The sequence below is a fragment of the Spodoptera frugiperda genome, chromosome 6 (assembly GCF_023101765.2).
Source record: "Spodoptera frugiperda isolate SF20-4 chromosome 6, AGI-APGP_CSIRO_Sfru_2.0, whole genome shotgun sequence".
NCBI classification, from domain to species: Eukaryota; Metazoa; Arthropoda; class Insecta; order Lepidoptera; family Noctuidae; genus Spodoptera; species Spodoptera frugiperda.
Genome location: NC_064217.1, coordinates 5,390,105 through 5,412,322, shown reverse-complemented (window position 1 = coordinate 5,412,322; position 22,218 = coordinate 5,390,105). Strand labels below are relative to the sequence as shown.

The 22,218-nt window shown below is 34.3% G+C and overlaps 2 protein-coding genes across 2 annotated transcripts in view; one reads left to right on the top strand and one right to left on the bottom strand.

Annotated features, from left to right (window-relative positions):
- The first annotated feature begins 568 nt into the window (after positions 1–568).
- Positions 569–5,295, top strand: LOC126910760 (uncharacterized). Its single transcript, XM_050694352.1, has 6 exons — positions 569–1,353; positions 1,925–2,142; positions 2,337–2,481; positions 2,567–2,828; positions 2,909–3,114; positions 3,372–5,295. The coding sequence occupies exons 1-6, from the start codon at positions 721–723 to the stop codon at positions 5,169–5,171; spliced, it is 3,264 nt and encodes a 1,087-aa protein (XP_050550309.1). The 5' UTR covers positions 569–720; the 3' UTR covers positions 5,172–5,295.
- LOC126910761 (organic solute transporter alpha-like protein) overlaps positions 5,269–22,218 on the bottom strand; it is a 35,427-nt gene continuing 18,477 nt past the window's right edge. The window contains exons 3-7 of the mRNA XM_050694357.1: positions 12,702–12,850; positions 9,038–9,124; positions 6,923–7,019; positions 6,281–6,527; positions 5,269–6,041 (exon numbers count right to left, since the gene is read on the bottom strand). Of these exons, the coding sequence (XP_050550314.1) occupies positions 5,827–6,041; positions 6,281–6,527; positions 6,923–7,019; positions 9,038–9,124; positions 12,702–12,850 (795 nt within the window). The 3' untranslated portion in view covers positions 5,269–5,826. The remainder of the gene's footprint in view (positions 6,042–6,280; positions 6,528–6,922; positions 7,020–9,037; positions 9,125–12,701; positions 12,851–22,218) is intronic.

Here is a 22,218-nt window from a genome sequence, read left to right as displayed (position 1 = left end):
TCTCGTTTCCTGACCTATTTTATACAATTCTACTACTCTACGTTTTTAATTTGATTTGGTAGGTACTCACTCACATTCCGGACTTTGTTTGCCTACTTTTCATGAAATTTATCTATCGAGCGAGAATTATGTCACGGTAAAGGTACCTACTTACTATGATGATTATAGCACGTCATCTTTACTAGTAGGTACTGCGCGAAACATTACCCAGATACTTACTTTTCCCTCGACTTTTTCCCAATCCCAATACACCAAGTTCAAACTCGTTGATATACAAACACAACCATACTATAAGTATTTTTAAATACGCATCTATTTTTCACCAGGTTGTGAAAGAGTTGAAATGGCCCCTAAATTTAGATAATTCTGCATCAATTTAGTTTTGATACCCAGGTGTTTAAATATACAAAATACGAATGTTGTAAGTATTCTGAGAATTTGATGAAAATTTTCAACGAAAATAAAATATTTACGGAGGATTTTCCGAAAAAACATATATGTGTACCAACTGTGTTGTAAGCGGCAGCATCAAACGTGCTATATGTGTGTGCCGACGCACGTCTGGAGCTGACGAGGGATCTATTTCGGGAAACGACTGCTTCGTCGAACATACGTACGTGTGAGTCCGTCGAGTCGACAGTCCTTTGTCTGATTAAAAACGCATCCTCGCGGCGTGTGTGCTCGAATGAAAGTGCGTCTTGTTTATAAAAGTATTCCAAAATGGGAAATATGGTCAGTAGTGCCCCAACTAGGGAACAGGACGCAGATAACGTCACAAGTGAAAGTGAAATAATGGATAACACAAGTGATCTCCGTACTGATGAAACAACAGAAGCCTTTGAGATGGCTAGCGAAAACTCTTTAAACGAAAATGAAGCACGGGCTAAAGCAAAAGAAGAAGAAATGAATGAGTTCAGAAAGCAGCTTGATATAAAACGTGAACAAAGAAGACAGATTCTGGCGCGACACCGTACTGAAAAAGAAGAATTAGAGAAAGCTTTGCAAAATGAGAAGGCGGCAAAACTGGAACTATTTGAAAGCAACAAATTACTTTGTGAACTACTCTCGAGAAACAATATTGAAATCCCTGATAATCTTATCCATTTAAAAGGAAACTCCGAACTCACAGATGCTTTAGTCAAAATGAGAGAAGAATTTGACGATTTAAAAGCAAATAATTTGAAACTTCGAAAGGACCTTTCAGAAACTAATCGTGCGCTACAAGAAGCTTACACTGATATTGCAGATCTGAATCAACAAAACACAGAGTCCATTAAACAAATCCGTGCGTTGAAAGAAGTCGTATCAGTTAGTAAAACAATGATTAGCCTTCGAGAACAACAACTGAATGATGTAAGTGTTACCACCTCTGAGATTTTAAATGTTTTGCTATGCGAAGCAATAACAATATAATAATCATATCTACTGTTTTATAAAATAAATTTCTAAGGGCTAGATTACTATGCTGCACCATTGTCCCATGATGGACAGTAAGTTCATTACCATAAGCATTTAAATTTTTTTTGACATACAACCTCTACCACCGCCTATATGACATACAGAACTTAATTTAGTACATTCTATGGTCTTCTTTATTCCAATAAAGGAACCTCCAGGTCATTGCCTCTGCCAACGACCTGGAGGGAGCATGGCTGCACCCGGTCAGGGACCGCCGACAAACGGTATGCGATCGCAACGCATCATCTGTTACTTGGCGTCTTACGTTTTGTCAAACTGCCAACTCCATGTTGTTCTCCTATAGTAGCTGTAATAAAATTTCCTTGCTCATTTAGATATGGCTATCAATTAAGATAAATTTATTATGATTGACGTAGGTCATTCACATACCGATCTTTGTAACTAACCATACCATAAGCAGGTGTAGTTAGATAACTACATATATTTATACAATTGTATTTTCCAGTTGAAAGAAAAACTTAATGAAATAGAACGCACTTTAGCGGATCGCGAAACAAATTTGCTGTCAGCTGATCTAAGACAAGAGTATGAACGGCAGTTACAAAATATTCGCACACTCAGAGGGCTTTATGAGGAGCGAGCTCGACTTGCTGAAGTCACTAGACAACGACTGGTGCGAGAGTTGGATGAGCATAAAGTACTTTATCAGGCTGAGGTAAAGAAGTAAGTATCGTGTAGTTTTACTATCAGCTACCATTTACTATCATCATCAGCATCTGCTCATTTTCATTTGCTGAAAATAGATCTCTTCAATATTTCAACGCTGGGCTTGATTTTTAGATCTTTGCATTCAATCACTGCCAATAGAGTTTACTACAAAATGTTTTTCCTAATCATTGTAACTATAAAACTTTCAGGAGCAAAGATCTCAATACAAAAGTGGAAGAACTTGAATCAAGAATAGATTCCCTGATTGATACTATCGATAACAAAAATTCACAAATATCTACAAGTCAGATAGAAACCAACGTCTTGAAGGCCGAGATGGCAGTCGTAAATAAAGTAAGTGTTGAGAGATTTTATCATCACCTAATCTTGTTTTAGTACTAATTGGATAATTTTGTCTAATGTGGTTTTTTATTTAAAGCTTTTCTCTCAAGTACTCCTTGGAGAAAAAACTAAACAAGATTTAGACACTTTGGTTCAAAGATTAGAAGAAAACCATGGCATATTAACACAAATGGCAGAAAAAGAAAATGGTTCGGAAGTATCATCGGCTTTGCCCAAACTTTTGTTAGAGTTGGTCAGCCAAGTGGATGAAAATGAAGAAAAGTACATTGACGGAACTTCAAATGACAACGCTAACGAACCTAAAGAGAAAGAGGAAGTTTCAACAGAACATGATTCAGGTAATGAGTGAAGCAATGCATTTTTATTTTGCAACTTTTTGACTTACATATCAATACTTAAACCATATTGCTTTTTATAGATGTACAAAAACCACCTACTACAACTGCTGAAGAAATTGTAGAAAATCTACCGAAAGTCTGGAAAGTTCTGATAGAACTTCTCAGTCATCAAAATGCGTCGGATGGAAACTCTCCCGAAAAAGTGACAACGTGCTATAAATCCGTTGAGACAAAATCGGGACCAGTGTTAGTGCCAAGCGTTAGTCAGACTTACATCAGATTAAAGGTAATTGTTTATCTCATTGCTCGGGCCATTATTATTTTCTAGATAAATTGAGTCATGGTCAAAAATCACAAAGTAAAAATAAACATGTTCATGATCATTATTTTGCAGTACTCAAAAATGCGCAGCTTCAGTTTGGTAGAGTGCCAATTTTTTGTTTAAACTTTGAAAACAAAACAATAATCTTACTGTTTTCCTCTGAATCAGCAAAAAAGTATGAGCATTATTTAGTTAATAACATGATTTTATTAAAATTACAGGATCTTATACTAGAAAAATTGGGTCTCATAAAGGAGGTCAACCGTATGAAACAACTCAATGGCCATCTCGAAACTCGTTTAGAAGAACAAGAACGAAGACTATGCATGGTCACAAATGAGTTAAGCAAAACATGGCATGTTGTTGGTAGACTAAGGAGACATCATCATCAATTACATACCCATGAAAAAATACTTAAATATGAATTACAACAAAAGAGAAAGCTACTGAACGAACTTAAAGAAGAACTTGAATATTGTCGGGAAAAATGGGAACAAGCTCGAGAAAAGAATACCCAATCTGAAAGAGATTGGAGAACCCTGAGAGCTGAATTCTCGAGTAGGAAAACTAAATCTGGTTCACCGTCGTTCAATAACTCAGGAGAAAGTGGATACAGTGATGAAAGACCATCAGACGAATCTTCTGAATCGAACGATGAAAGTGAATATGTGGCGGAACCGCTTACTAGATGTAAGAGAAAACTGAAGAAATCCTTTGATTCTAGTACTGACTTTAACATCGCAGAAAGGGAAGACCCCGCCAGTGATATGCTTGATGTTGCTGATTTACCACTAGACACTCAGGAAGGTGAAGATAATCATGATTTAACTTCAGAACCCAGTAAAAGTGAACGATTTCCTAAAAATGGAATTATATGCGAAGAAACAGAAGATGAAATTGGAGACATTACACACGACGACTCTTGTCCAGAAGAATCACATGCAGAAGATACTTGCATTGATAAGCCCAATGAAGGCTGCGATTCTCCCGAAAACAATTCACCAATAAGTCCCACCACTTCAGATAAACCTTCAACAAGCTTACCACTGATCGACCCTGCTGAAATTTTAAAGAATGTCCGCCTCCAAAATGAGAGATTGGCTAAAAAAGATCAAAAACTGAATAGTCTTGAAGCGGGCAGCGCTGCATTATTGAAAAAGACACAAACAACGGTTAAGATAAGTGAACAAATAAGTGATACTCTGGACCATCTTATTAATCGGCCGACAACGAGCCATACACTATGTGTTTCTGTGAATGAACCAGAAAAAAATACTACCTTACAAAGCGACATCGACACAGAAAATAAAGAAATCTCATCACCAGACACTAATCTCCCAGAAACAGTTAATACAGGTTCAGTGCATGACGTAGAACACATAAGTGAACAAAACTGTATTGTAACGGACAGACAAGTAGATGATGATAACAGTACAATCAATAATGTTCAAACTGCAGAGTCAACGACAGCTGATTCTTTAAATGAAATCTCAGTAAACGACTCTCAAGCTTCAAATGTAGAAACTCCAGATTTCAAAGCAATACTAGAAAATGTTCGAAAACAAAATGAAAGGCTTGCCAAGAAAGATGAGAGACTGCAAAAATTAGAGAGCAGTTGTTCTCAGGTAGTTAATTCTATAACTGATACGCTTAAAACAGGTGATACAATAATTAAGAAACTCGAAACTCTTCACAATGAAAAAGCACACGGCAGTAATGAAGGTACCAATGTATCACGAGATGATAATTCCGGTTCAGACAAAGAAGATTCAATTCCGTCGACATCTGGTGAAATTGATCACGAGGCTCGATTTGCTGCGCGTGATTTACGGTTAAAGCGATTGGAAGAACAAACAAAATCACTCGTAAACAAAGTTAACAAAACCAACTCTAAAGGCGTGAAAATACATTACAAATTGGAAGAGCTGCATAATATTTACGGTTCAGAAAGTTCTCGGGCTGGCACGCCGTCTGAGGAAAATGAGGACAAAAGTAATGCTAACGATTCTCAAGAAGAATAAAGTATCTATAAGTACTTAATATGTATATTTTTTTATTTATTAATTGGTGTCTTATGTAATTTAAATGTTGTTATTAATTCGGAATAAAACTCTCAAATAGAGGAAATGTATATTCTTTACTATTCTCATTGTATTTTTATTTATCACAATCAAAATAAGCACCAATGGGCTTGTTAAAGGTCACATACATATTTTTGGTACAGATCAAAGAGAGAGATTTTCATAATTCCCTTAAAAAAGAAATCATACAAATTGTTCATTGCAGTTACAACACAAATCCTAGCAGGGGAAGTTCCTCTGGGGAACACCCCACAGACAAATAGCTAACTTAAATATACGACTTAAGAGTAAATTTACACTGGGTGACGGTCACATGGACCTAATACAAACACAAACACATTCAGACGCTGATTCGTAGATAGTTCCTAAACATTACCTAAACACATAGACACATCACAAAAAATTGCATATCTACAACTATATAATTTAAACATCTAAAGGTGTTTGACAAAACACTGGAAAAGAACACCTAAAGCTATAGACAAAAGGTGCCATATTCATAATTTTCATTTTGAAAATACAACATTGTGTACTTAATTGTTGATAATATCAATGCATCACTAGTTTCACAATACAACTATGTAGAAAAAGACGTTCAGATTTCTGGTACATTATTGTTGAAGGATTTGTTGTCGATGCCCTCTTTAATGCTCTTTACTTCAATGGATCGCATATTATCTTCTAGGACTGCAACGACTATTCTGTCTCTCTGCACGTTTTCCATATCCTTGCCTGGTGGGGAGCTGTACACTCGCCACGCCCAAATCGATATTAGTAGCATCTCTAACATCATTATACAGTTGTTTATAACTGGAAAGAAAGAAAAATACAAGTTTATTAAATTGTCTCCATATATTAAATTAGGTAAGCCATAGTAATACATAGTATTACTAGTCTATTAGTATTTCCAAGATTATTCTTTGGCCAATTTGACAAATTGACTAAACCACAGTATTATAGTATGGAAATTAGCCTGCTCCAGCTCTGACCTTTAAAATAATAGCACTTTTGGAAATACCATCGCAATAAACCAAATAAAAAATACTTACGAGATGCAAATACGCCAGGATGTAGTTTCATAACGCAGGATAAATTCGCCATGTTGGGCACGGACTTGGCGAGTCCACACTGCAGTTTCACGATGATGAGTACGAGCTGGATGACGAGGAACCTGGGGCGTGGTGCACGGCCCACGGATATAGCAGCCCGAACACACATCACTACGCCCCACATCCCCGATAGGATTGACGCCGCAATGAATGGTTGGAAGTATACGAAGTTACCTTGGTATAACATCTGGAAGTAGAATTTGTTGATATTAATATAAAATAAATACAAAAGGAGGCCAAGGCCCAAGTAGAATATGGGATAAAAATAGGAAAAAAAAGGGAGTGGGTAAAGTCATCAAAACATAATACTAATTAATTCTTTATTGATTCTTCTAAGCTTTATTCTATTTACTTAAAGTGCAACACTAAGCGCCTGTTTTACTACCTCCATATAAGTACCTGATAAACTTATGTGACAGATAGTTCATACAAATTGCGTTCTTAATTCAAATTTATCTGGGACATAGCGGCTATCCAGACATTTTGTAACAGGCCCTAAATACAATATATCTAAAGTATTGATAAATTATATACGAATAAATGATGGTACTTACTACAATAGAATAAAATAAAAATACTTACAAAATCTTCCGACCAGATGGTGATGAGAATGAAATAAATAATTCCTTGAATGATTGGTATCTGAAGTACCAAATACCGCAACCACATTAGACTTCCCCTGAAAAAATAGTAAATTGGGTTAATAACTGGTCCCTTAGGAGTTTAAATGGAGTAAAAATAATAACATACATCATTTCTGGTATAATTAAAATTGTATGCAATTAGCCTGATATTCATCACACTTTGTTATTATGCAATTATACAAATTACTTCTGCTATTAAAATACATATAATTTTTAACGAAATATATGAAATTGTATGTGTCACTTGTCTTATAATTACTTTCAATTAATTTTAAAGTCTTCTATCGAGACATTAGGTGCCCCTATTACATGGAACTTTTAACATAACTAGTGAAAACTAAGTAAATTTGTCTATGTACCCTTCTGCCTATTCCTTATAAGATTAAAGGGCGTGACGTTAGATTATAAGTTTCTAGCCACTTCAACGCAGTTTCACCCGCTCTGCACGGCTCCTATTGATCGTAGCATGATGTTATATACCCTATAACCTTTCCTCTATAAATGGACTACCTAATACAAAAATAATTATTCAATTTGGACCAGCATTGCGGAGATTATCGCGTTTAAACAAACAAATTCATCAGCTTTACATAATAGTATAAGTATATAGATAGTATACTTTATTAACTATCTACACTCCTCTTAATATTATCTACTTCTGAATAATGTCAAAGCTTTTGTCGTATTCAAGTAATAATTTAGGTGTTTAGACATGCAAATACATTTATTAAGAAATGAATATTTAGAAGCACTTCAGTAAATTAAATAATAAAGTGCAAACAACGTTATTGTCATAACCTATTCAAGGCAAACACAGTAATTAGTAGTGTTTCGATTATAAAGCGATTAAATAATTGCCACCTTACGACTGAAATTGCTGGTTGTTCTATGTTCGTAATAACCTCTACAATACGTATTTAGTCTAAGTAAATAAGTAGGCAACGTCACGCCTTTTTATCCCCGATGGGGTAGGCAGAGGTGCACATTGCCCACAGAACACGGTACTTCTTTATCTGTTCTGTGACATTACGGCACGTAATGCCGCTATGTAATGTACACCCACTTTTCACCACTTGTATTATTATAAGTCCCAAATAGTAGGGGGTGAGCCTATTGCCGTATACTGGGCACAATTCCAGACTCCGTGCTACTACTGAGAAATTTTCGAAAAACCGAAAAAAGCCCAGTAATCCGACCCTGGAATGGAACCCTAGACCCCTCATTCGGCAGTCGCACTTGCGACCACTATGGATGCCTAAGTAAATAAGTGTCTCTAAAAAAATTATAGGTAGGTTACATTTACGTGAGCTAATAACGCCTAAGTATTTTTTATCATACTTTTTAAATGAAATCTATTTCCGCACTTATAGGAAAACCCATATAAGTATATAAATGGATTTATATAGTATTAATTAAATCTAGTCAGTAATAATAAAAAAATATCAATTGATTTAAAATTCTACAACTGTGACGCAGTAACTCTATTCTGTATAATTCCTAATTAATATCTAGGTACGTAGGTATTCATTAGTGATTGAAGACTAACTGGTAATAGGTATAATAAACCGGTTTAAGTAACTATCAACTCGTAATAAATGGAATAATTCAATTATAAATTATACGTTTTACTTCAACAGACTCGTAATAATAAACAACTAAGTTCATTATTATGCACTTCATTATGATATGAAAAGCTATATATTAAAGGCGCACCCCTGCTATACACAGTACTCTTAGTACGAGTTTGCTTTACGTTTAAAGTAAACGATACGAGAACGCATTCGGCGCTCTGATTGGCCAGCTTGAATAAACCAACCAATCAGAGCGCCGAACGCGCTGTCGTTTCGAATACTTTAAACGTAAAACAAACTCATACTAAGGTTACAGACCTTTACACACAGAAGGTGGTCAAAAAACTATGCAATTAAATACACATGTTACATCTTCAAGGACTAATAAGGACATCACTTTAGCACAAGTTAGTTAGTAAAAATAAGTCCTATTAATAATTCATTAAGTCATTAGAAGTCTGAATCATGAACGTTGAACTTACTTATGCAACTTCGGCCTTGGTATAACGCAACACGGCCAACAGCAGCATGGCATCACCCTCGTCTCTAGGTCAGCGCCACCAGCGCTTCTGTAAACATTCAATTGGCGATCAATAACCTGTATTCCAAAAAAATATTAAATAAAAAATATATATTTGTCCATAGCAATCAATGCAATGTAAACTGGAAGTTTTAAACGCGGACACGCGATGTCAGGTTTAGCACCTTTATAGTCTATCCGCGGCATCGCTTGCGAATAAACGGGGAACTAGTGCGGCTGTAACGCCATGGGTTATGGGTTTAAATATTTAAAAAGTATGAACATAACAGTAACTAAAGATACAGTAGTAGATATTGTAGTAGATATCTAGATAAATATAATCTTTATATATATAATTCTTCTGTAAGTGTGTATGTCACTGAACTTCTCTTAAACGACTGGACCGATTTTGATGATTTTGTCCGTTAGACAATGATTTTTTTTATTAATTTTTAATTTATTAGTAGTTGTTGATTTTGGAATGTTTTACATTGGATCCGACAAATTGTCAAATTAAAGACGCGTAGACAGGACAACGTCTGTCGGGTCCGCTAGTATCTTTATATATCTACTAACAGTACCAAAAACATACAATTATTATCAGTATAAAAGTAGCCCATGTCAAAATCTAGGATACAGTTTTATGTTCAACCGACTTATAAATAGTTCTTACGTTATTACATTGTTAAATAAACATATAAATATATGAAATTTAAACAATTGAACAGGATATTGCGAGCAGGATTTGTCATTAAATAGGTACCTACCTGACAAAAGAGCTTAGATAATGTAGATAAAATAAAGAAAACCTATATTTACGCCTGCATTGAATAACCTTCGGGGCTATGACTAATATTTATCTTCAATTATAATCGATGTTTAATTGTTTTAGTAGTGATTTTTACCTTATCATTGTCAATCGTGACATAAATTATGTTCGTACCTACCTACTCGCCTATATTTGCATTGCTGCACGTTTTACTAACTCGTGACAAAAAATATATGAACTCGACTTGGTATTATACACAGAACAATATCGATACTGATTTATTTTATTCATTAACTATTATTATTTTGATTTATAAAAGGAAAAATGTATTTTTAGCTTCACTTTAAATCTTACGCAAAATTATATTAAAAGAATCTATAAAAAATATAACGCATTCATTCAGAACCTATTTCAAAGTAACATAACAAGACATTTTTATATACGAATAGACACAAAGTTTTTTGAAAAGAAAAATAATGTTTATTTACAATAGTAGATAAGATATTCCTGTCGAAAGTTATTGCTACAATGCTAAATCTAATATTATACTTCAATATTAATTTATCTGTAACCGAAATACCACAAAACCATCGTCTTACTACCTAAAAACTGTTATAAAACTTACTAATACAATACAAAACGTACGACAAGACGCGATTCCATCTATGGCAACTAAGCAACTACGTTACAACATGGTCCTAACACGTAGAAGCAAACACATCTACACGCAAGAATTGATGTTGCGGATTACCTAACCGAACCGCAATAGGAAAATATTCGCTATTCTGTGGTACGCATGCATTAATGCATACGTAATTCTTAATATGCTGTGGTAACTGGGAACTTAATGCTGAATGACACTAGCTGGTGTAGTAGCTGGAAAGATTACTAGTAATATATGCAAGGTCGACGAAGTGGTATTGGGTTTTTTGGTTTCAAAATTCTGAATGAGTATCATGGAGTGCCTTTATTTGGGAGGTCAGTCCTAAGGCTGAAGACTCTACAATTTGTGTGGTTTCTTTGGAATTAAAAACAATTTTTGTAATTAAAAACTAGTTCCTTACTTTGTAAACAAACTTATGAGGACCTTAATTGTGATCGATTGTGTCACTAGAGATACATCATACATACAGTAGATACATCATCATGATGTCTACAGACCGTTGTTTCATAAATAGCATAATAATTATAACTTGTGTCTATTGCATGGGGCTCTTAGTAATAACATGCGTGAGCAAAACGCCATTGCACCAACAGCAATTTATATTTAACCCTTCCGGGAAACACTAAACAGGCATGATATCAGTAACCTTAGTATATGTTTGCTTTACGTTAAACGAAATCGAAAAGAGAACGCGTTCGGCGCTCTGATTGGTTGGGTTCCTTCGAGTCGGCCAATAAGAGCGCCGAACGCATTAAACGTAAAACAAACTCGTACTAAGCCCTCTGACATTTATACTATAGTAGCTTTATGTTATAACCATACTTATGTATTATTTCACTCTCAGACAATTTTACAAGTTAAGTATTACAAATATTTAATGTTTGCTTTGTCAATAAAATAACGCAATAAACCACAGCTTCCCATTCTTTATCAGAGACTAGAGACAGTAAATAGTGTTCTGTTATGTTAGAACAAGATAAGCATAGAATGCTTTATTACTAAAGTAAGGTGCATATAGACATTCCTTATCTCCTTGCGTAAATCGTAATAGATAATCGTAAAAGAGAAATCGAAAGCCAGTATCTCTACAGCGTGAAATCCGTACGTGCATAGCTAGGCCCACTTGCAATCATTTCTTTAATTGTTATTGCTATCGATATAATAGTAAAAACTATTCATTTCGTATCTAAATTACTAATATTATATAATTAAAAATTCATATTTTTATTTTGTGTGTATTCACGCTCTAATTCCATCATTTTTAATAAAAAAAAAGTAATTTTATTTATTCATGAAGGTCAAAAATAAATGCTAACGAAGCTAAATGCAAGTGATGTTTCGAGGTACAGACAGTAACTTTCAAAAATAGCCACATCGAATGTTAAAGATAGATTCATAACTTGTTTGATTATTATTCCAAAATACTAGATACTAGTTACACAACTTACAGGTAGAGTACTCTATCACGCAATTAGTTTTATGAATGAATGAAATCTTAAAACACTGCATTTTAAATACACACGTCATGAAAGTTGAACGTAGTAATCAAGAAAGAGCTAAGTACCAAGCTACCACTTCGCTTATTCAATTCTTCACCTTTACAAATTGTTGTGTAAAATCGTAAACGATTCGCGAATATTGCATCATTTTTACGAGTAAAGCGTTGAAATTTCTCGTAATGAGAACGGATATACTTTGCAAAATGTTTTGCATACAATTTGTCATAATTCACCTGTCTTGGCTGCCCTAAAATGGAGTGGAAATTATTTATTATTCATACTAAGCACTTGATTCTTTTAGGCATATTTTTTATTCAAAAATTTTTAAATGTGACTGGGTCACAACTTATACAATCGCGTAAAAAATACTATTAGGCAATTAGTTATTAATAAATAATGAATTTGTCTATGAAATCATCGGACCCAATCAAAAACCATTACTGGCCACTAATAGACTTAGCGCGGGCGCACAGATTTCCTTCTATGTATAAGAATAGACACGACGATGGCTATTTTGTTTAACTATTTAATTTTTATATTTAATTGAAGCATGAACAACTACCCGAAATAAAACTAAACTTATTTCCAAATGCCAAAGTTATTATTGTTAAAAATGTAATTACTTCCTTATTTGGTGGAAAAAATACAAAAGTGTATGATTGAGTACTTAGTACCTATGTAAGGAAATACGGACCTGACAAACTGTTCTGTGCCACCGCATTCTGCTATGACCGAGCAGAAGAAGTGGTAGAGAGCCACCATCACAGCTTCTTGGGCTACAGCTTCAGCTGGCAGTCGAGATCTGGGCACCACTATCATTACGAGAGCGCTCGCTGCCACGATCTGGAAAAAGAAAGTATGTTATATTGTTTAAATGGTAAAGACTGGGTAAATCGACGACTGGCATGGTTGGCGCGGTGGCTGGGCAACTGGCTGCCGTGAAACGTGTAGCGGGTTCGATTCCCGCACTGGGCAACTCTTTGTGTGATCCACAAATTATTGCTTCGGGTCTGGGTGTCATGTGTATGTGAACTTGTATGTTTGTAAACGCACCCACAACACAGAAGAAAAGTCCTAGTGTGGGGCAACGTTTTATATCAAAAAAAAATTACGTTCCGCGGCAATAATACGATGTTTACATGTGCGGTTGAATGGATCTTTATTATTTAGTCACGCATAAACCACTGACCGAATTACCTATGCAGGGAGGTGTATCGATTTCGCACGCAACACCTAAGTACAAGACATAGTAAATAAATGATTCTTTCAATACATAAAGTACAAAGTTGATAGATAGGAGAAAGTATATAGCGTCACGCCTTTTATCCCCGAAAGGGTAGGCAGAGGTGCACATTACGGCACGTAATGCCGCTATTAAGTCTGACTGCTAATAGAAAACTGTTGAAGGAAAATCCTCCGCTAACGTCGGTCACCGGTGACCACCACGGCGTTCAATGTGTTAATAGGGGGTGAGCCTATTAAGAAAGCATGTGATACTAAAAAATATCCTTCTGTCTATTGTTCAATGTTTTTACGTTAGGTAGGTATAATGAGCCACATAAAAAACTGATTTTCTCAAAATAATTAATTAATACGTAACTTACATACGTCAAAGGTTTATAGCCACGTGAGTAACTACGTGATACCTATGTCTATACCACAATAGCAAGATAAGGACTTATTCTGCGTAATAATTGTTTTATCCAAAACATAATAAAGTATCATGACACGACCAAGATCTATTTTTAATTAAAATAATTATAATTATAACTTGCAAATTGTGATGCTAAAACAGTATTTACGTCAATGGTGTGAGAAATAACAACCATTATTACAATAGGCGAAAAAAAATAATTAAATGTACATCATTGTTATTTTAATTTATACCCAACTGTGTTAACTATCTGACAATTGTTGATAGCGCTTACCGTTCCTGCTTCTAACATGTTTAATTTGGAATTGAAGAAGATAGCCTAACAAATAAAGTAAAACTAGTTATGCAAGCGGACTGGTATCAAAACACAATAATATTTTAAGTCTGGGTGCCATGTGTATACTTGTATAGTGAACTCGTATGTTTGTACACGCACCCATGACATAGGTGAAAATCCTAGGGTGCGCCAACGTTTTTTTTTTTTTTTTAAGTAACGTAATCTTTAATAATGCATAACAGGGATAATTTAGTCTCCTAATATAGGAAGTGTGGGAGAGCCGTCTTTCGGCACAAGGTGACCGAAATAATACCACAGCTTCACAGAAAACCGACCGTAAAACAACACTTGCGTTGTGTAAGTGAGGTTACCGGAGGCACAATTATCCCCCTTCCCAATCTCAGATTCCCCAACAACCCTTAAATTCCTAACCCCCAAAAGGCCCTTTTGGGTGTCTATGCGCGTACCATCAAGTGATCCGTATGCTCATTTGCTTTACTATAAAAAAGAAGCTAACTAAAAGTGTCTTTTAATAGTTTTAATACAGATACAGCATAACATGCGTTTATCCAGAAATGTTAGAAAATACGTTCAGATTTTCTAAGTCTACCTTATCTATCTTATCTACCCCGTAGTAGCTAAATAGATATCAGCCTGAAAACTCAGTAACCTACTCACTGCTGAGCAAAAGCCTCATCTCATACAAAGAAGGTAATTTTATGATTCACCTTACATTATACGCTATTTTAAAAAGCATTGCAAAATGTTCTCGATGCTTCTTTAATTAAAAGACAATGATTATCATTGTTCATGCACACCTAGGTACTAACTACGTAAGTATAATTATAATTACTCGATGTCTTTCCCACCACTAGTCACTAGACAAACTGCTAATGTATTAAAATCGGTCAAGAACGAGTATCTAACAAAGTATCACAAATCGTTACATTCACAGTCATCATTAGAGATAATTATCGAAAATTAATCATTAGGATCTTAATCAATTGTTTCCAAATACATAATTAGAATATCATAAAGAACTATGTTATTTTGCAACTGTACCTATGTATGTAATTTTGCTATTGTCCGGCGTTAAGTCCCGTTTTTTAACGGAAGAATTATGTATTTGAACAGAAAGTCCATTTTAATTTAAAACTAAAGTTTAAAGTCGTTTGTAGTGTCTTCTGACTTTCAATGGTTGGATTTCACAGAAGTTAATAATTTTATCTTCTATCTTTTTAATGTGTGGACTTAATGCTTGAGGGATATTTTGATCAGTCAGCTTAAGGATAATACAGAAATGTATTTTTATCATCGTTAATATAAACTGCCTTCTTGAGTAATAATCGGTAGGACGTTTTGTTCTAATGGTTCTATAATTTCCAAAATAATATTTTTAACAATACATATTTAAATTTTTACCAAAGTCTCACTCAAACTTACAACGTCTTTGGGGAGTAATTAGTATGACTTTATATAATACTTCGTATGACATAGGTACCTACCATAGCAAGAAAATTAAATAACAATCGTTGTATAATAACGAATACATAATACCTAGATAAACTAGCAAATACTTGGAAATCTTAGAATTAGATAATAATTATAAAGTTTCTCACGTTAGAAACAAATTATATTTTATATTCTGTATACCTAAACAAAATAAGAATAAAAATGCAAGCATCATGGTAATCCGTTATAAATAACTTAAAATTTTAAATTCAGTTTTACGTGTTGTTTACAAATCTGTGTTAATTTAATTCCTTTGTTATTTTACACTTAAGTACAACATACATTCGTTGTTCTGAATAATTTTAGTTCATTACTTAGAATAAATGCAAACAGTTCAAGCTACCTTTTTTTAAGGGCAAAAATCATCCAATGCCTTCTCCAACTTTGGGCGAGGCGAGAGGGTGTGTCAGACTCTTACTGACGAAAAATCAGCCCGTTCCTACTCCTGCTTTCCGAACCGGAGCCCCGGTATCCCACTAGGCAGTCCGCAGCAGTTCAAGCTACCTTACATTCCCATTTTATACCTACATTGAATTTCTAATTTTAACTCTTTCTATTACAGACGAATATCAATTGAAATAATTCGATAAATTAGGGTACGTTGATTTGCTGCAGTTTGCACGCACTAAACAAAGGTTGCAGTTTACCTACAAGGACTTCAGATTTTAATTTTAATTTAATTGTTGAGATAATCGTTTTGTAACGATCTCATCCGTTAATAAATCAAAGATTTTATTATTACAGTACAAAATTACTTAAAATTTAACAGGCATAATCATATTTGGTTGTTTATTTTTCCCAAAGAGTTTTCCAGGTACAAGAAACTACATCATTCATCAGGTTATACCGAAAAACACTAATTACCGCACTCAAAGACATTTAATGATTACTTAAACTATTCTTTAGTAAAGATTTTGTATCGAAAACAAATACTAAAGATTGGGTTAAGTAAAGTATTGTATATTAGGCATATATGACATGGGGATTACCTCAATATTTATCATTATCATATATCAATATTTATCATATTTATATGTCATTGGCTGTGAGAAAAAACTAGACCAATGACGGGCGAGAATGCTTTCGAATTCACTTTGAAAGTTCAAATTGACAGTTACAGAATATCCTAGCTGTACTTTATTAACTTTATAATAGACTAGCGGACCCGACAGACGTTGTCCTGTCTACACGTTAATTTGAAAATTTAAAACTTTTTCATCCTGGACCTTTTTGATGAAAATTATTATTCAAATGTTATGACAATATCTAATGTCATTAATATTTGACACTGCGATGGTAGCGCCGTCCGTCGGATCCGATGTAAAACATTCCAAAATCAACAACTACTAATAAATTAAAAATTAATTAAAAAAACATTGTCCAGCGGACAAAATTGTGAATCTAAACCATTCTCAGATCCCCTTGAACACACACAAAAAATTTCATCAAAATCAGTCCAGTCGTTTAAGAGAAGTTCAGTGACATACACACTTACAGAAGAATTATATATATAAAGATATATGGTGATCCTATCGACAAGTCAGAGTCAAAGCGTTTATCTTAAAATTAATCCTTAATTAGGCACTTTGAAATGTCAAATCGAATTGTCCGTCAGTCTGTCAGGCAGTGATGCTAGTGGCTCATTCCAACTTTATGCACAACATAATAATTATGTGTCATAAACCAAACTACCGTTAGCCCAGATTTTAACAATTACCAATTATAACGCAATGCAATTTCGTCTTCATTTCACTATGCAACTCAACAATATAAAGATACATGCCCCGTATTTTGTTTTTTTTTTTACTTTTAGTGCCGTACTCAGAGACTGATTACTTACACTATTACTTAGTTACGATTTTGTATCGAAAACAATAGGGATGATGACGGGGTATGAAAATTAAAAATCTAATTAGTCCGTCAGTTAGGTAATGAAAAAATATTAGATACGTATTTTTTTATTTTGTCATATAAGATAACAATACTTAGATAACACGAATCAAAGTTTAGGAGTGGGAGCTAACTACGTCACTATAGAGTATAAAACGTCACGCGATATTTCAAATCGATATATCTTCGAAAGTATTTGTTATCGTAAGAGAATAAAAAATACGTGTCTAATATTTTAAAATAATCTACAAGACGGACATTAAAATAAAAATTAGTCATCTACCCTATTCTTAAAATTGGCTTACGTAACTATTAAATGACTCTGAGTACGGCGGTGAGATATACTGCTACCTATATTTTAATCCATTCTGGTTATCTCTTTATTAAGTCGATCCTTATTTTCTTACCTCCATACTAAATAACTTGTCTGACTGTACATTACTAATTCATATTTCATATCTACCACAATGAATACAAGAATCAATGTAAAGCCGTTATTAAAGAAGTCAAATTTCGCGATGACGGCCATCAGAGATCGGCATTCGTCGCCAGTTGATTACGAAAGCGCCTACGCAACAATGACCCACAGCGGTGCGGTGGACGGTGCCGCGAACCAATTGTACCCTACTTACCACAAGGATCTATTAACATGGTTTAGTATAGATAGCTATAGTAGATTTTAAGATTTAACTATATATTTGCTGAATCATGATGATGTTTGACAATATTTTTGAGGATGAAGTTGAAAATCGATTGTATTTTTTTCTATGGAAATCTGATGCATTACCCAGTAACCTATGGAGTGTCTTCTCCATAGGACTTTGGAACGAGCAAATGGCTTCACTAGAGGAGTGACCGAAAGACAGACATTTTTACAGTATTATAATATTTGCTTTGACGTTCAAAAGTGGCCTCCCGGTCTATTTGAAATAAATAATTGTGCCTTTGACTTTGAACTACAGTCAGTTAGGTATACATAAAAATTAAATCAATCTATTTCTTTAATGTGATGTAAAATGAGACTGTTTGTTTGAACAAACACATTCACGTTTATTTCTTAGCTAAGTACATTTTAATCATAACTTAATTACCTAGATATATTATTTTTATTACTATAATAATATATCTATTAATATTCCTGTTTGTGTCTTATTAAATAGAGTTATTGTTTGTAACAAGTGAGTATATTACGTTATCTGTTTTGTAATACATGTAAATAATTAAATAGTTTTATTACAATAGCGATACGGTATACACATTACACATAAATAAATGTCTTGCGTATTTTTAATAGATACTTTTTTGTTTAAATGAGGAAATAAAATCCTCGTCTTTTTTAGCCATGAGAATTGATTACGTGACATAATTATGAAAATAATGGCATTATCTTTTATCTAGATACATACAAGGAACTTAGAAGTGACTTGAAACGGAGTCTAGAATGGCTAGAATATAGCGAATGGACTCTTCTACATCTTAAGCTGGGTACTCACTTAGCCGTGTAGCATGTAACGTATCAGATACAGTATCAACCTGCAAGTGGGTACGGGTGGTCCACGGTCCACAGCGTATCTAGCTACAAGTCACCCGGAGCTGCGGACTACCTAGCGGGTTTACCGGGGATCCGGCTCGAAGGGTAGAAGTAGGAAGTGCGCTTACGCTAATATTTTGAATAATCATAAAATCATTAATTATTTTGATCATTAATTATTAAACATTTTTCTTTCTCATCAATATGTCTCCGTAAAAGTAATTCAACCTTGTACCTATATTTTGAATCTGGTTTAAAATTGCAATAACTGCTTACAAGTTCAAAACTTTTGCGGTCAAGTACTTGGCTTGAATAGCTTCACACATTTATTGTCGCAAGGTTGAGAATTACACAAAATAAAGGATATTTATAGCTTTATTTATAAAACAATTAAATATATTTAGAAGATGACTTCACATAGCTGACTGCACTCAAATAAACATGATTGCATTCCGAAAGACCAGACAAACTTAGGTAGGTAATCAAATAAAGAGAGCAGTTTGACCATATATCTAAGTTTGTCTACTTAAATCAACATTCTAAAACCAACAAAAATCTCATTGATTCATGCATTTCCCAGAAGGTTTCTAGCTCCAGGCACTAAATATGCAATCACTGTAACAACAATATAGCCCGAAGAAAATTCCAATCTATGTACATATATACATTTTATTTTATTACCATTGATATTGAGATGTAACTCGACCTGTATTAAAGAGATTAGGGAGTGTTCAAGTATTAGGTAACGCACCGTAAGATTGGTAAAACATCAGTTACCAAAAAGTAAGAAAATAAACACAATAATGTAAAGATGTATATGTGGTGTATTATCGTCATTCAAAGTTAGATTAAAAACAACTTAGGTTCTATTAGAAAAAGCAACTAATAACAAAGACATCTATATATTTAGATAGAAAGATAAATGTTTGCTTAATACATAACACACCTTTCTTTGTGTCTTCAACCTTTCACACTAAAAGCTGATAAATTGACATGTTTGTTCAGCAAACTCTGTCAAAGAACACTTTACTTAGGGTTCGATAGAAACCTTATCAGTTTAATGATTGGCTACCAACCAATTAATTACGGAAAGTGGTTGGTTACTTGATACTGCCTAGTACTAAGTTAACACGTCATTGGGCCAATGAAGAATAAGTGCCAGTTAAGTCGGATCTCTTATTAAAGGAACTCAAACAGTACCAGTACCAGTACAGTACTGGAATTGAGTTATTTGTAACAATAGATTTTTTTATAGTATAAGCCGGTAAACGAGTAGACGAATCACCTGATGGTAAGCAATCGCCGCCGCCCATGGACACCCGAAACACCAGAGGCGTTACAAGTGCGTTGCCGGCCTTTTGGGGGTTAGGAATTTAAGGGTTGTTGGAGAATCGGGAATTGGGAAGATTAGGAAGAGGGGTAATTGGGCCTCCAGTAACTCACACAATGCAAGCGTTGTTTCACGTTGGTTTTCTATGAGGCCGTGGTATCACTCCGGTCGAGCCGGAACATTCATGCGGAAGCATGGCTCTTACACTTAAAGAATTGTTATACCTTCTGTCCTATTTAGCTACTGGTTCTTTTTGTTAATAAATTTTTGATCGCCGGAATAAACCTATTACTACGAACTACTTAAAATTGTCACGGTTGAACAAGCACTCAGAAAACACGTCACAGGTTATTTCGTACTCATTTTGGACAAAAAGAACCTGCTGTTGAATTAGATAAAATAAAATTGGTAGCGATGACTTGCTACTATTTTCGGTATCACCATAATGAAACGTAGTTTATTTAAAATATCGAATACATAGCAATTTGTAGTAGACTCTACCTCGTCCTTCGAATACTATTGAAAAATGAAAAATAATTGATTGAAAATCAAGGAAAGTTTTAACTATGTTTGAGATTGGAGTTCCCTTTTAGAACAATAATGCCTATATTAGGGAACCCCGCTCCTTCGTAGCAATACAAAAAATATTGGATATTGGATTGGAATCTTATGTAACAAACTCTTAAAGTCTAAAATTATAACACCCCGTGCATGACTATAGCTCACCCACGTCAACATAACAGACGTTAAGTGGGTTCCACATTTAACACCCCTCTGCCTGCCCGCCGTAATTACATAATAGAGCCCCAACGAGTGTTGATGTTGTTATAATGGTAGTGTTCAAGGTCACCCCCTTGTGGTTGCTTTCCCCCCAAACCTTGTAACCTCGACCAAGGGTGGTTACGTTTATATTTCCGTGCATTGCCATTCGTGCGGAAACCATTCGCTTGACTCATAAAAACTAATCAAAGGACATCAACCAAAATGGGCTAGAGTTTTGAACAGCTGTATTGAGAAAAAGAGAAGTTCACAAATAATTTAATAATAATATTTAATGAATTTTGATTTCTATTCGGGAGTGTAAATATAAATAATCTATACATATAATAAAATCGTAGAAAAGTGCTGTCTGTACATTGAAAATAAAAATAAAAAAAATAGCAGGGGTTATTGTTATGTCGATGTCGAACCCAAAAATGTAATTAACTTTTTTTTTGTCTGTTTGTCTGTATGTCTGTTTGTCTGTTTGTCTGTTTGTCTGTTTGTCTGTTTGTCTGTTTGTCTGTTTGTCTGTTTGTCTGTGCGCGCAAACTCAGAAACGGCTGATCCGAGTTGGATGCGGTTTTCACGAATATATTGTGGGATGCTTAAATTTACATTTAGTGTTTGTTTCATGTCAATCGGTTCATAAATAAAAAAGTTATGTCAAATTAAAGAATCACGTCGAACATTCTATGCTTATACCATTTGACGGATTTGGTTGAAATTTGGTACAGATATAGTTTAGAACCTTAGAAAGGACATAGATATATTTTTATTTCAAAAATCAAAAAATAAAAATAAGAAATAAATTATTTATAAATAATTCTATGTCGATCGTTACACGACTTCGGTTCATGTTATTGTTTTAATTCATCGAAAAAAACTAAATAAATAGCAAAAAGGTATGAAAAAAATAATATCAATATAATTAAACTTTTAGTACAAAGAAAATGCCCGAACGGAGTATAAATAAATAATCCAAGTTGTCTTTATCCTCGATAGATGGCGTTGGGATCGAAATAGATCGCGCTATGGTTTCGTTACATTCATTTGGTTGGGTATCGGCCGAGCGCTTCGGTACTATCGTAGAAAAAGTGTATTATCAGTCGTATGATTATTTGTCTGTAGTGGTCCTGCTGTTTCGTATATTCTAAATTGGTTTCGTTGTATTTGTCAATTAATAAGTTTATTTGTTGGGTTTTCCTGGTTTTTTGGTTAAACTATTTAACGTAGGTTTAGTTTGATATCGATTATT